Here is a 16,643-nt window from a genome sequence, read left to right on the forward strand (position 1 = left end):
ATAGAAACCCTATTTTAGTGCCTTATTTTACATTTATATAAAAAGACAAAAAATACATCTTAAAAGTACTTCTTTTTATTTTTATGACTTTAATGAACATAATGTTAATAGAAAACTGCACAACACTAATATTTTTGATTTGTTTCCACAAAAAAGAAGATTAATGTCTACCCATTTTCTCCATGTTTTATTCTAAGAATTATATTTTTCTCTCCGTTATGTTTGCCACAAATAAACGTTGCTTCTGTAAATACCCTAAGCAGTTTCTGAAGACTGAGCCATCATGTGGAGGCTTCAGAGGTAGCTGAACAGTAATCCCTTTACAAGCAAATATGGGACTGATTTACCTGCATGTGTCAAGATGAACATAGGTTGTTTTTTTTTCTATTAAACTGAACTTAATAACTTGCCAGATGGTGTTTGGAGTTGTAACAACTCTGGAAAAACGCCTGAAACAACAGTAACTACACGTGAACCAGGAGACTGAACTACAGCTGCTGGAAGAGTAAATCAAACTGTAATAGCTTCACATCTGCTACACAAAAAAAAAAAAAACACACATATTGCAAATTAAATTAAACTAATCAGTCTTTGATTTATTCAGAAATATATTTGGTGCTTTTATCATCTGCTAAACAAGGAGCAGTTCATGCGCTGCTGGACGTTTCATGGCAGAGATATGAAATGGAGCGACTGATTCCCAGCTGAGCTACTGGTGGCGTGTTTCCAACAAGCTGCAGCCCATACCTGAGCATGAGGTTCATTAGCTGCAGTCCTTCACCTTTTAGGAAGCGGTCCCGATTGGAGGACAGCATGAGGCAGGAGCACAGAGCGTCAAAAAGGTTTTCCATCATCTCCTGCTCCTCAGCTGTGTTCGGGTTGTGGCGTTTAAACACCTGTGAGGAGAGAGGAAAAAAACGTATGGATGTTTTGGGTTAATTTTGGGTTAAAGTTTGATTTCGATTTTCTGAGAATAATTAAAGGCACAGTTAGCAACTCTTGGGTGGAACAAGAAAAGCCATGAATCGACACAGGAAGTGGGTATAGTGATAAAAATGGCTACCTGGTGCACCATCAGATATGCTGATTTATTTAGAAATGTATTTGCTCAGAATTAAATGCAGGCCAAGAGCAAAGATTGAAGGTCCAGCAGCATAAACATAGATAGAGCTACTGTATATCGAAGCCGTTTTACGTGTTATGATTATTCTAACCAAAGACTTGAGACCAACTTCATAAAGCAAACACTCTCCATTCAGTCACACTAATCTTGCAAGATTTGAAAAGAAAAATGTTCACAAATTGCAGGTTCTAGACGTGTTACGGTGAAAGTGACAGACAGAAACCAGAACTGGGGCAAAAGATTGGTGTCTCTGTGTCCAGCAGATCCTCCAGAGATGCTCCCTGTTCAGGGAGTCCAGAAGTTACAGCTGATTCACAGCCACTTTCTGTAGAGCTTAAGATAAGCGAGACTGCATTTTGGATCTCAGACAGAAGCAGGGAAATAACGGCCAGAACGCCGGCAGAGTGATGACCAAAAAGGGTAGAGGCTGTGGTGGCTATCTTTGCTGGAGCTAGGGGAACAATCCTTCAAGAGCAGGGGCTGAAATTCACTGCGGGATAGCGGGAATAGTGCAATATCGGATCCATCGCTGCAAATCCATTTTTTAAAATGCGGGATATTCCCTCTTTAAAAATATCATGGCAAAGTGTAGCTACTAATGTGGATATTTTAAGCTTTAGGTGCTCAGTCTTGCGAGCTCTTCTTTTCATTTTTATTATTCTTCTCTTAGAGCACAGTTTAGTATTTAGCTAGCAAACCAGTGGTTATCATATTTAATATATTTAACCTTTAAAATATTCCTAATATGGATCGCTGGTTTCTAAAAAAAAAAAAACAATCAAAAAAGGTCAGATTTTCCAACTCCTGTGAATTTTGCCTTTCATAAATCACACGTGCTGCGGCACTTTGGCTTCGCTGTAGTTGGCATAAACGTGCCTTTTGCTTCACTCCACCGCCAGAGTCGCCCTCGACGTAAGAATAACTTTTAAATCATTTGCTTTTGTGAACTACTTTATATATAATTTTGTTTTAAAAGTCAGTTTCCATTTCACTTCAGCAATGATGGCCTATTTTGTGTTGATTAAATGACATAAAAACCCAGTCAAAACATTGAAGTCTTTGCTCATGTCATAGTAAATTGCAACATCGGAGTTTTATGAACACTAATCCACATTCATCTCATTGATTCTGACTTTTTCTTTTATAGATTTCTAAAGGAAAAAGGAATCCTGAGACTAAAGAGAGAATTTTGGAGAATCTTTTTTTTCCCACTGGTCCTAATTTCCTTCAATAGTGTAAACTTGACAAGCAAAGCAATACCCCAATAAAAAGCTCAACCAGAGGATATGTTTTGACTGAAAGTTAGAGGGCAGAGAAAAAAAATTATATCTTACAGAGAGCTGCTGCAGCAAGACATCAATACCGTCCATTTCCCCCAGTAGTTCCCTGGTAGCTGTGGGGGGAAAAACACGACAGTCCTAAAAACTCAAATTGAGCCATTACAACAAAAGAGCAGGTAAAGATAAAAAAAAAAAAAAGAGGTTCAAGGTAGACACAACATATTTTATTTGTTACACAACACAAAAGTAAAAGTCAAATTGAAAGAAAAACGAGAAGTAAGCATGATTTAAAAGTTCATGACCAACTTAAATATGAGGTCAGTGGAAAAACAGGTGAAAGTAACCTGTGGAGATGAACCAAAGGTGTTGCAGCATTAAGAGAAGTTTAGGATGTCAGGAAGCAATAAAGTGTAACAGTAAATAGAAAAAGAGGGTGATTTGCCTTGTTCTTGCCTCAAATATTGACAGAAATTAAACATTATCTGGGACTGCTTGTCTTTATTTCGTTTTTTTAGAAATTGATTTTCTCTGAGGATGTTAAAATGCAAAGAAGGCGGCAGGTAATTGAGACAGCAAGGGTAAAGAAAAGGAGAACTGGTGTAAAATGAGACCTGAGTCCTGCTGCATAACAATATGGATTGTATCATTAATGAGAATCTGTCCAAGGACCTGATCATTCCTCTGGCCATCAATGACTTTTTTATTCTAAAGGATGAGAAACTAAGAAGAGGAGAGCAAACATACCCAGAGAGATGGTGGAGAACATGAAAGGTAACATGAAATAGAAAGGTAATGCAGGAAAATGAGCTTGACAAAGGAGGGGAAGGAGGAGGGAGGAAGAAATTCAAAGGAATATAAATAGGAGGTGTAGTACTAGAGACGTGTAATGAGGAAAAAAAGGAGAAAGAAAATGACACAATAAGGGGATCCTGACATAGAACACATCACGGTGGGGGGAAGGAGAAAAGAAGAAATGAACAAAATAATTTTGAGTGCTTCAAAAACAGAGCAGAGCATTTACCCTGAAAAACTTACTGTCATTATTCTGCAGCAAGATGGCCAGAATCTCACTGCAGTAAAGCTTGTTAGCATCAAACGGCATCTTCGCCTGAGAGGGAGAGATTGAGAGAGCAAGTTCTAATTATCGCTCATCTTGAGAGGCTCTGTTCTCCAGAGAGCTGCAAAAATCACCAAGTATTCTACATGAAAACCTGCAGTTTGTAGCCTGGAGCGCAGACCTGCCTAATGCTCGCTATGAAGCAGAGCTGCACAGCATTTCTAAACACATTTATAACATCATTTATTTCAATCACTACAACCAACAGACTGAAAACAGAAAAAAAAGATAACCTTTGGAGCAACACAACTTCAGAATAACCCAATTAGAAGTGGTTTTAGATAAATGCAGAGCTACAACCGACACTTTCATTACACTTTAACATAGTTATAAAAACTTACTTTATGAAATCGATGAATCAAAATTTCCAAGTCTATGTAGTATAATGTTCTCACAAAAACAAAGTTATTCAACAGATAAAACCTCTTTGGACTCATTTGAACCATTTTACTAAATGTATCTTATTTATTTCCATCTTAATGACACAAATCTGACTCTAAAATGTAATATAAAGAGATTGTATTGAAACAAAAAAAAAACTGCATTAAAGTTGATGGAATGCAAGAAAGAATTATTTCTGTACGGCAAACTGACATGACTTTAGTTTTAAATGTGCACTTCTAAAATAACCCATAAAAAAAAAACATAATGAAGTGTTTAACCCACATTTTGTTATTCTGTTAGCCTTTTCATCATTCCTGCTTATGCATCAATAACCTTTCTTCAGGATTCATACAGGGATGAGTAACTCTAATTTAATGCTTTTTAATGCTCTTTTAATAGAAATAATTTGTATATATATATATATATATATATATATATATATATATATATATATATATATATATATATATATATATATATATATATATATATATATATATATATACAGGGATTGATGTTAACCATTGCCCTATCGCCCGGGGCAAGTAGTTTTTATTGTTGGGAGAGTACGAATTTCATTGCATTTGCCCGCCGGGCAAACCAACACACCACCATCACCAACATTTGCTGAAAACGACCACAAGCGTTGCCGGCGCCATCTTTGTTGTTTTGTACACATTCTCGTGTGATTTGAAAAAGCCGCGTGACTTTCTGCTAGATGGCGTGATTCAGCCCTTGGGGAGAGAATTCTGCAGAGCAGCAGCTGGATGATGAATTTAATCTATACTATAATACACGCTAGAAAAAAAAATTCATTATCATGCATATACACACCAGGAACAACTGGAAACTTAGTGAATTACAAAAAAACATTTAAAAAAACAAACATGTTTCATTGATACATATATACAAAAATGAATATTAGGAACTATATTTATCAAACATTATACTGGGCAAGTAAAATTGTTTCTGGGCTTTCACATTTCATCAAAACCTGGCTGGAAAACAAGGAATATATAAATATATATATATATATTCCTTGTTTTCCAGTCACTTTTGTTGAAATTTTTTCTCTGTTTTGAGCTTCTTTTCCGAACATACAGCTTTACGGTCAACCAGAAGCAGTTCCGCACAAACAACCAAATATATCTGACGAAATTGTTTTTATAAATGTATTCTTTTTAATAAAGCATTTTAATTGCCACGATAATCATATTTATTGAATTTTAATCCTAATTAAGGCCTTAATTTAAAAAAAAATGATAATTTAATGACTTGTAATGACCTGTGGTAACCCTGTTCTTGTAATTGTTGTGATCCAAACAGTGATGTCATCTCCTATACCTAGCATGGGTGTGACATCTGTGCCCCGCAGCTACTTTCTAGGTGACCAAGTTCTTACCTTGATTCTTTTGAGCAGCCACTGCATGAGTCCCTGTTGAGCTGCTTCAGTGCACAGGCCGGGTCTGAATTCTGCCATATTTTCAACAATAGCTGCAGGGGATGAAAATTAATTAATTAATAGCCCAAATAAAAGTTAAAAACTAATTCCACCTATAAAACGGACCCATCAAGATTCTTTCCAAAATGTTAGATCAAATGTAGAAGTAAGAAAACCTCAGAGCCTGAAGGTTTTGGGGTAACCGTATCCAGCAGACCATCGGTTCCTGCCAGCTTTTTCCCTCCAGTATTATCATCATTAACAAGACAGTCACATTTTGATAAAAAAATCACTTTACATCTAACCCCAATTAAGGTTTTTGTGGTCTCCCTGTAGCTGTATCTAACACCGTTATAGAATGGGTATTGGATAGAAAATTGCACTATAAGAAGGTGTCATTAAAAATAAAAAATAAAAAACAATGTGGCAGCTCAAGAATCTTGCAACTGAAATATTAAGGCTTTAAAATTCTAGTTTTAAAGTACAATTTTTTTCCTTTGTGGCTATTCTACGGTTTCCAGTCTTCTGCATTAGATGCCAAAGAAGAACGTCACCAATCACCTTTGCATATTCCTACTCCACTTTTGGACCAGTACATTTCCATGTAATCCTGTCCAAATTCCACATCATACCTGTACGCACTTAACTGTTGTGTACCGAGTTGTTCAGCTTTTTATGTTAGTAGGTTCATAAGTTATTATTGTTCAGGATAATTGCCATTTAATGTCATTAAATTATACTTTTTTCGTAAAACCTTGCTGACTTATTTGCATTTATATTTGGTTCTGGTCTCTATGGGGATGGACTGACTAATAAACTATGACAGATTTAGACATTTGATAAAACAAAACCTACTCTATACAACTCTAAAAAAGAAAATTTAAAATAATCCAGTGGACTTTGTTTCCAAGTTTGAAGACGTTTCGCTTCCCATCCAGGAAGCTTTTTCAATTCAAAATGTCCGGAATAGCGTCGAGTTGACCTGGATGACTGAGAACCTTCACTCTATGCAACATCCTGTCAGTTTATGGGAGTCAGTTAGCTAAGCTTTCTCACAGCATAGCAGAATATAGAATTAGACTATACCTAAACAAAGTGGATATAATTGTTACTTTTCTTCTTTTTTTTATCAGTTCAAGCCTATTTTCCTTACTGCCTACAGAAAGATATTAACTTAACCATATAATTTGATGCTGAAACATTAAGGCTTTCCTCATGCTTTAGGACATGGTAAACAGTCTCCACTTAGTAAAGTTCTCCACTGTGAGATCAATAAGGTAAATGAATCAATTCATTCAACAGGTGTTCTACAGATCTGAGGTCAGGACGATTTTTAGGCAACTCAAGTTCCTACGATTCGAATTTTACCATCCATGTCCTTATGGACCTTCTTTTTTCTACTGTTGATCAGTCTTGAGGTGTTCAAAATCACCATCATACTTGTCTGTATGCTTGGATCCTCTGTCATAGAAATGTATACCAGAAAGGCATTTATGAACTAATCTGAAGACCATAAGTAGTTTGGAGATCTGTAACAAGTAGATCTACACATCATTGGTGACCTCTGTACACCAAAACTATCCCCGGCTCCCCTCAGAAGCATTCTGTGGCTTTCCCCTTTGTCCAATCGGGTATGCCCGATATTTTCTGTAATACTTGGAGACAAGAACATTTCATGACTGGAGTTATTGCTCAGCTTTTTTTCCTTTTATAATCTGGAGGGATGAGTGAATACATCTGGAAATGTAGCTTATATATTTTTAATCATAGTGTTAATGTTGTGAAAGAGTCATATTGGAGTATTGTTGGCATATTGTATCAATGTAAAAAGGAACGGAGGATGGATTGGGTTTAAATGTAACAGTAAATGGTTTTGCAAGAAAGTTGTGCAAGATGTTTTTGCTCAAGATCCTCAGTGTAGGGTGCAGCCTGTTTACAGTGGAAAAGGCTCAGAGAGAAAAGATGGAAGGATGGAAACTGCAATCTGAAATTCCAGATCAAAACTGATCTTATTAAGTGTATCAAGTATCAGTTGAGTGTGACTAATCTATATCAAATCTGATTTTTCTCTCTGTGCTTTTTCCCCCAACTTATGTGGTAATTCTTTGCTTCCAAAGGTCCGTCTCTGCAATTCATGCATCCATCAGTCTAAATGGATGCAGCGGAAAGCTGGGAGATAGCGATGGAACGAAGGAGAAAACAGAGAAAGAAATAACCAGAGAGGAAAAGAAAAAGGGAGGGAAAAAGTGGTGTTGGAAAAGTCAAAAAGGAGGGATGAGCAACTGAGGGAATGAGGGGACAGCAGGAATGAGCGAGAGGAGAGACGACAGGAAGGGAGAAAAAAGCCAGAAAGCAACATTTGGTGAGATGGGCTACAGATGATAGAGATATGAGGGAGAAACAACAACAGGGGAGGAGATGAGGAGGGGGGGGGGGGGGGGGGGGGGGGGGGGGGACAAGGCCCTTTATCAAGGATTCAAACAGAGCAGACAGCATCATGGAAGAGAGCAGGCCCAGAACAGAAAACAGCCAAGGCAGACAAAAGGCTTATTCAAGCTTGGAGAGCTCCCTTGATAACTCTCTCACACACACATCCACGCACACAGAACTTCAGAGGATTCACAAGTGTTGCTCCCACGATGAAAGCCACATACCCAGAGCCAAATACACACACCTAAACAGCCCTCCTGACACGCAGCCTCATTCTGGCAACAAAGAGAGAGAAATCATCTCAGTGGACTCATTCAACACAAAAAGAGCTGAGGGGCAGAAAACACTGATTGATGTGAGGCTAAATACAGCAGCCAGTACTTTTCAGACCTTCTATTGGCCCATGCCCTTTTCTAGACCTTGTGTTTATATTTACTTTTTTTTTTCTTTTTAAAGGTTGGACCTTTTTAACCCAAAATACAAATCTTAGCCCTCCAAGTTTTTAGCTAAGCCCCATCTAACAGGGAATACAGACAAAGTACTTCTCTATCCATATTATGGTCATACTGAGCATTATTAAAATTGACATTAATTCTGAACGACATCAGCATTTCAGATGATATGAAAAGAAGATCTGTTAATATGACTATGTGGTCCTACGCTGCCCCTGCTGGCAATCTCCACTCTGTTCCATTTTAGAAAATGAAAACTTGTCTGCATCACTATAAAAATTCACTAGACTCTGGGATCAGGACCATCTTTCTATACTATTCTTTCCATCAAAATGCTAATAAATAAAAGCTACTTGCCTACATATTTTGCACGCTAAGGCCATAGTCTTAAAATAGTGCAAATAAAATTCACCAAATTGTGTGAGGGATTAAATATCTACATGAAGTGGGCTGTAAAGACTATGTAAAGCACAAGATGTGCAAACAGGTTCAGCAAATCATCTATTGACGGTTTAAACGTAGCAATAAAAGACAGATTTTAACCACAGAGCTTGAGGTAATAATGGACATAATTATTTAAAGAAAATTGACGATGATGCTTTATCTCAAGGTGTTGCACAAAAAAAGTAAAAAAGTGAAAGATGGAAGTAACAAAAGTAACATTTAAAAGATTAAATATCAGTCATAACACGTGAAAAAGTAGGCTTTGTCACCTCTGACAGAAAGAGCCACATCAGATTTACAGCTCTAGAACTTAAAGTCGTAGGTGAGTCAAATTAAAATGTCAAATCATTCTGGCTTAAACATGTATATAAATGTACTTTTTATCAGACCATATTGTCCCAATAGTGAGAAAAATTCTATTTAAAAAAAAAATCCTGTCTTAAAATCTGTGGGGGGGTTTTCATTTTGTTACGCAGGCCAGTTAGTTAAACGTCATCTTGTACACCTAAATTCGGCCAATCATATATGAACGGTCATCTGTCAATCAAATTGTTTCGGTCATAGCATCTTGATTCACAGCTAATATACGCAACGGTTGAAATAAGAAATAGTATCCAAGTGTTTACAGGGATGGATGTCTGTGTCTTCAGCAGGCGTAGAGCTAACAGAACTGGCAGCGTTGTGAGGCAAGGGCTCAAACATGTACGGCTTTAAAGTAATTTCTCTCTGGGATTATTAAAGTATGTCTGATTCTGATTCTACACCAAACCAAGCATCTGCCGCCCTGGCAGCCTCTTCCACAACAACTTCGTCCCCACTTTCCTTCTCTAAATAAAAAATGTATGATGGAGGAGACTCATCCACGACCTCTGACATAAAACTCTCCTCCTCTTGCATGTTTCCACTGTCCATAGCGTTCCTTGACAGTGTCGTTTCTAAGTCACCAATTTAGTGCTACTTGGTCCTAATGTAATTTCCCATTGGGAACCTACTAGCACTAAATTGCTAACTGGTTAGCAAGATGCTTCCAAGACACTGGCCACAATCAAACTTGCTTGCAAACCTTCCACCACAACAATCCCGCCCCCTTGATAAACGACCAATCACATTCACTTAACTCACTCGTGTAAAGTCGGGCACCACTCGGGATAATTCGAAACTGCAACGGTTGGAATGGCCGCATCCCTACGACTTTAAAGCTGGATCTACCTCCACTGACTCTTCACAACAACTTCTAGAACCAAAATATGCTTGCAGGTAGCAAGCTCCACTCCTGCTGCTTCATTATAAGGAGCTTCTATCTGCTGCTTGCCGGTTTCCACTAAGTATAGCGTATTCTACAGAGTGAGACATGGTGCTTTATTCGTTATGGAAAGTAGAACAGTGGATCCTCCAGATACTCCCAGTTAGGGGAGGAAAAGAATCAAGGTGCAGCTGAAATGCAGTCGCTTTCATCTGACCAGGACCTATAACCATCCTGCTAGGATAACATGTAAATCTGTTGCTCTGGTTGCCAAAAACGAAAACGTGCAACACACCTTAACTGTGCTTCATGACGAACCCCTAAAAAGCATTAAAATACCTCTTGCCACAGGTAACATAGACTTTGCTCTAAAGAGGGTTATCTTTTTAGGTAGTTGGCCACAGCCTAAGTGAGGATAGAGATTTCAGGATTGAGGAAATGTGTCAGCTTTGTGTGTTATATTATATATATTTCAAAAGAAAACAAAATAATTATGTTTTCTCTTTAAAGCATATTTTTAGTAAGAATGTTCAGGACCCTTATAGCAGCTCATAAACCTAGAAGGCTACTAAAGAGGCTTTTCTAACTCTGCTGTATGACAGGAAAAAGGAAATCAGGAAGGGCTTCCTGTCAGTGCCGTCTCCAACCCTCAGACAGTTGTTCATGTTCTGCTTAAAGGCAATTTTTTCTGTAACAAACAAGGGCAGACCCATCAATTGTTCAGAATATTCAAGCAAGCTATTTTTATTCATTATGCAGTAAAGAACTGGAGTCACTGCAGGAACCTGCTGTGTGCAGCGACTGCCCCAGATAGCTTAGAGATACTCGAGTTTAACATTTAAATCACAACATCTACATATGAGCTCATTTAGCTTTCATTCTGCTCATATTCCTGTCATGCACATATGCATTACTGGTAAAACAGATTTTTCACAGATTCAAAAGAAGAGAAAACACTTCAGTGATTTCAGCAGAGAATAGTAATAATGGAATACTTAAAGTAAGACAGCAATAATCTCAATAAATATGATAGCAGTGCAGGAGAATGTATTTCAGCAAGGTTCTATCAAGTTTTTTTTTTAAAGGAAATCCATATTACTCTGAGAGTTTTTGCAACGACTGCAGGGTGGAGCACCGAGGTAAAACCCAAAAAGGCAAACAGAGAATCTCCATGGAAACAAAAGCCCAGCTAACACTCACAACCCTTTGTGGAGAGAGATTTCACCACTGCAGTGCTGTGCAAAATATATTCTGAGCTCAAATATTGGATGTACAGCATAGGTTGAACAAAAGGAAACTGTCTAGAATGTCAATAAAATATGAAATAATGAATAAAACAGAATGACTGCAGCAACTGGACACGCTCTGTCAAAACACATTACATTTTTCATCTCTGGAATTTAGTTCAAAACATGAATGTTGGTTATACAGTCTGTTGGAGAGCATTTATGTCACCAGTTTGGTTTGTTTCAATGCAGAAAGATGAAGAAAATCTGTCATTAGACATAACCCACAAATACATTTCATTAAATCTTATGCTACTAAACAACATTTTGCACAAAGATGGTTTTGGAAATCAGTTCCACACTGACATGAACCTGGTTACAAAATTAAAGGCCGCAGGACTTGATTGTATTCTACGCTTATTATCAAACTGATAAAATTCCAAAATGTGTGGGAAAATGGCCCTGAAATCCATATGCAATCATTTTTTTTTTTTTTTTTTTTTTTGCCATACTCACATTAGCAAAATTAGGTCCAATGTAAATATTGGAAATATATAAATATCTTTCTGCAAAGACAAGATGCCAAAGGATCAGAAGGCTTTGCTTTAAAGAAAAAAAGGGTTTTATTTTCATAACTGTACAATTATAAAGACCAAGAATAAAGCTGACAAGAATAAAGACAGTAAGAATAAAGTTGCAGGACCAGAAGTGGCACCACAGAAAAAAATCTTTATTTCATATGCAGGGTTCCCCTAAGTTCTATTTTGGGCTCCTCAAATTTAATTCCAAACTTGGGATGAAATTATAACAAATAACAAGTAAAATTATTAAAAATATGCAGACTACACATATATTACAATGTCATTGGGTGAATATAAATTTGGGTGATAAATCTGATCATGATATTTTGTGGTACTATTGGGATGAGGATAAAAGTTATGACAAAATAAGCCTCATTACTTCTTTGCAGACTTTCTTATAGAACTGTGTGGCCAGGACTGATTGGCACAGCAAACATGGCCTCATAATCACTACTACTACTCAAGACAATTTGTTTTTAAAACATAATTTATTCCAATTTACCTTTTAGAAGATAAATAAAAAATCTTCTCATGCCTAGAAATGTATCTGCACAATGATAAACAGATAAATAGCCACCCCAACTATGAACCACCTCATATTAATTCTGGACCATTTTGGACCAAAGAGAAAGCAATAATAAGTTATCAAAATGCGTTATCTAAAAACTCCTGATCAGATACAAAATAAGAGAGTAGTGATGGATTCAGAACTAAACCCTCACAAAAAGACATTAACTAAGTCATCGGCCTTTTATTACCTAAAGAATGTCTCCAGCAATAAATAACTAAGGTCTCAACAGGACCTTTCATGCCTTCATCTTAAGTAAAATCGATCACTGCAATGGTTTCTTCAGGAGTTTGCCTAAAAAGTGGATCAGACAGCTGCAGCTGATCCAGAACGCCACTGCCCACATCTTCACTAAAACTAAGAAAATGAAGCACATCACCCCAGTTCGAAAGTCCTTCCACCGGCTCCACATATCTCAGAGAAATGACTTGTTTGTCTACAAATCACAGAACGACTTTACACCAAAATACATCAGACTTGTTGTCAGTGCATTAACCACCCCGAACTCTTATGTCTTATAGTTCAAGTCTACTCTGCATACCCAGAACCCAAAACAGAGAAACAACTTCTAGTTTTTCTCTGGAACAAACTCCTGGATGACTGTAAAAGTGTGGAAACCCTAGTGTGATGGTCGCATATGCAGCCACACAACAAATGGTTGGCAATTCTTTCCTTTAAATAAATCTCTTATATTTTACTGTACTGTATTTCACTTTTTTTTACTTTGATTTGGCATTGGTTAACTATTTGGGTTAGGGGTGGGTATTGCCAAAGAAGTCACGATTCGATTCGAATCACGGTTCACAGGCCACAGTGCGATTCTATCACGATGTATCACAATACTTGAATTATTGCGATGCATTGAAATATTTTTACTAAACACTGTTACAAAAAAATACAGCCATTACCAGTGGCTGACTGAGTATGATCTGGGTAGTGTCTTCCAATTGATAAATAACTGAAAGCAACTGCATTCATACATAGCTGTATTTATTGAAATGACTTTTGGAGGTATTGCCATGAAAAAAAATATTACTGTAACAATATATCAACTTCATTTTAACCTTTGTTTTTAAAACCAAAATGCTTCCAAACATCGGATTTGATATGTGATGGAGCCGGACAAAGTTTCTCAATCTCCTCCATGTTTTGTTTTTGAATGACTCAGCGCAGTATCCGCGGCCGGAAATGCTTGTGACACAAGGCAGCGTACGTCAACACATCCGCAGCGACATCTACTGGACTGGAAGTTGTATTACACTTGTTTTTGGCTGATGTTCGCCAACCATTCATGCAATTTTATTTATAAATGTTTTAAAATTAATAATCGATACTTGGCGTCAAGAATCGATGCAGTAGATCACGAAAATTAGAATCATGATGCATCATCATGACGATTATTTTTGCACACCCCTTATTTGGGTGCACACATTTAGTTGACTCATTTAGTCATTTCTTGCTTGTTTGGTTTTCTGTAGATTAATATATTTGTAATTTGAGTTGCTACTTCCTGGGAGGCTGTCATGTGGGTGAGGCCAGTAAAGGAAAGGAAGCTCCAGCTGCGAAGAATCTCCTCAATGATATGGAGGCCTAGTTGGACTCTTCCACTTACTTCTAGAGGGGGTGTAGGAAGGGTTTAGGTTTCTGTATTTGGTTTTGTTTTCTATGATTACATTTGGGAAGTGTAAATATTTAAGTCCTCTTATCATAAGTTACGAACTTAGTATGGTGCTGATTAGTTTGGTCTATTGGGGCGTCGATAGCACAAGCCCCAAGCTTATAACACCAGACTACAGGAAGAAGTGGAAAACATCTTTTATTAAAGCCTCTTTGTGTGATTTAATAGTGAGAGTAATTTATTTCCAAGAGACTTTTAGAATCGGTTGGTCGTCATGATATCCATTGACTTAATTCTAAGCTGTCTCTACAAGTTTACATTTGTGAATCCTCGCCAGCAGCAGCTGTTGCTTATCCGCCATGTTCCTCCCAGTCAAGCTAAAATGGAATAACTTGGCCGCCTGGACCTCGCAGACAAGTCAAACAGGAATTAAGCCTCATACAGACAAATATTGGGGAAGGCTTAACCCATCAGTGTTGCCGTTATTGGGGAGATCTTTATAAACTATGCTGTGCTGGTTTCCAACAGACCCCAGAAGAAATAAGTTGCGACATCCCTGTGGCATTTCTAACAGCTTTTAAATAACTGCTTACCTTCTGAGGATTTTCTATATATTTTTTCACTTTCATTTACTTTTCTTAATAAACATATGGACAATGTAATGCAGAAGATTCCAAACGCAACATGTGCAAAATGTCTTTAAAGCGTTTGTCCTTGTCCATTCCTGATGTCCTGCAGTTAAACTAATTGCTCTCTGAGGAAAATAACTTACAGAATTGCAGAGATATGTAAATTTGTTTCGACATCATAAATCAAGTGAAAGATGATGTGAGGCAGCTTGTTTACTGTGGAACATTTGATAACATTTCCTTACCAAGCGTGTTGTAGATGCCATCAGCCTCTTCTTTCACTTGTTCATCAAGCCGCTCCATGTTCTGCACGAGCAAAGCCACCACCTGACCCTCATGCTGCACACAAAGATAGAGATACAGAAAAACGACAACATGAACATTCTGATGTGATCAAATATCAAATAATGAAAATAGTAAATACTGTTAGGAAATATGAACCCCAACAGAGTTGTGGTTCTCTAACAATTTGCCTCACTCTGATCCCGCAATGCAGACGAAGCTCAAATGTAACTTTTTTCTAGTTGTTTTTTGTTTTTGAAGGCATAGTGGTTAGGACATAGGGCTTAAAATCCTGAGGTTGTGAGTTCAAAACCCACTCCTACAGACTGCCACCCTGGGTTTCTGAACAAAACCCTTGCCCTCCCCCCCATTGCTCCCCGAGTGTAGTACAATGGCAGCCCACTGCTCCCCAAATGGGATGGGTTAAATACAGAAAGCGAATTTCTACTTGTGGAAGAGGCAGCCAAGTGGTTAGGGCATAGGGCTTGGAATCCTGGGGTTGTGAGTTTGAAACCCACTCCCACAACTGCCATTCTGGCTCTCTGAGCAAGAAATATAGCCTTTTTTGCATGTTTATTTTAATACGGTGTGCAGGAGGTCAAACAAACATTGATTATGTTTTCAAATGCTCTAAAAATTTGTATAATAAATAAATTTAAACAATATATGTAAACATTAGAGGTCAGTGGTCAAAGCCTGCAACACGTCTCAGCATGGCGCGGTGCAAGGCAAAGAAAACGGTGGGTGTGTCTCTGGCCATTAGATGCCTGATGAGACCAGGGGATTCAAAGAAGAATGGACCGAATCATTTGCTTTCATTATCAATGCAGAAGGACTGCCTGCATTTTTGCTTTGGCACGAGAATTTTTCAAATAATAAAGAGTAATTTGGAAAGGCTTTTCCATTGAAGGCTAAATATGCAGCAATCACAAAGTTGGGAGTGAGAGAAAGAATGCGACTGCAGAACATCTGAATAATAGAGGAGAGCAAAGGTAAATTTAAGAAGTGGATTGCATCTACAAACTCCACTACTGCTGCTAGTTTGGTTTCAAGCATGAAAAAACCGTCTACAGATCAAACGGATAGCGCTCTGATGCAGGCATGTGAATTTGCTCGACGATAAACATTTAATCATCAATGCTTACTATATACTTAAACCCATGTAGTCCTTTTCTATAGTGGGATAATACATACGAGGCTTATAGAAGACTTTTACATTTTAGAGCCTACAGACAGATTTGTTTTTTTGTTTCTTCGGTCCAATATGGCTCTTTGAGCAGTTTGGGTTGCCGACCACTGACCTACACCATCGCATATCTTTTAGGTCCAAAAATCCTTCCCACACTACTATTAAGATCTTATGTTTTGTCCTACCATGGAGCATTTTCTGTACTTCAGAGAGGAGAATAGTGTAGGAGCAACATATATATTGATTATTTAATTAATTACACAGCCTCCTTTACTAAATATTTCCTCCATGGATAGATTTATACATCATTTTTGAATGGCACCTATTTTTATAATCCTTGCATCAAAAAAGATCTTTGTACCCAAACAAACAAAAAAACAAAGAGGAACAGAAAATATATGACAAAAAAACAGTGAACTTTCTATTTTAGGGTCGAGCTGCAGTCAGAGGACATTTGGACGTACTGCGACAGGAAGCATATGTTATCAGTCAAGTCGAGATTTGAGACTTACGACCAAACAAAGATTGTGGGTTGCCGGCAGGTTATATAAAAGTACTATTACAGATGAAAGAAGATGGACAGCCAGAGCAGATTTATACGCCGCAGAGACTGCCCTGAATCACTTTGATTTATCT

The 16,643-nt window shown here is 37.6% G+C and overlaps 1 protein-coding gene across 1 annotated transcript in view; it reads right to left on the reverse strand.

The window, feature by feature from the left end:
- ctnnbl1 (catenin, beta like 1) overlaps positions 1 to 16,643 on the reverse strand; it is a 64,232-nt gene that overhangs the window by 25,530 nt on the left and 22,059 nt on the right. Inside the window, exons 6-10 of the mRNA XM_038304906.1 lie at positions 14,782 to 14,875; positions 5,307 to 5,398; positions 3,439 to 3,511; positions 2,458 to 2,516; positions 748 to 896 (exon numbers count right to left, since the gene is read on the reverse strand). Of these exons, the coding sequence (XP_038160834.1) occupies positions 748 to 896; positions 2,458 to 2,516; positions 3,439 to 3,511; positions 5,307 to 5,398; positions 14,782 to 14,875 (467 nt within the window). The remainder of the gene's footprint in view (positions 1 to 747; positions 897 to 2,457; positions 2,517 to 3,438; positions 3,512 to 5,306; positions 5,399 to 14,781; positions 14,876 to 16,643) is intronic.

This window comes from Cyprinodon tularosa, unplaced genomic scaffold (assembly GCF_016077235.1).
Source record: "Cyprinodon tularosa strain WSP-4 unplaced genomic scaffold, ASM1607723v1 ctg547, whole genome shotgun sequence".
In the NCBI taxonomy this organism is placed as follows: Eukaryota; Metazoa; Chordata; class Actinopteri; order Cyprinodontiformes; family Cyprinodontidae; genus Cyprinodon; species Cyprinodon tularosa.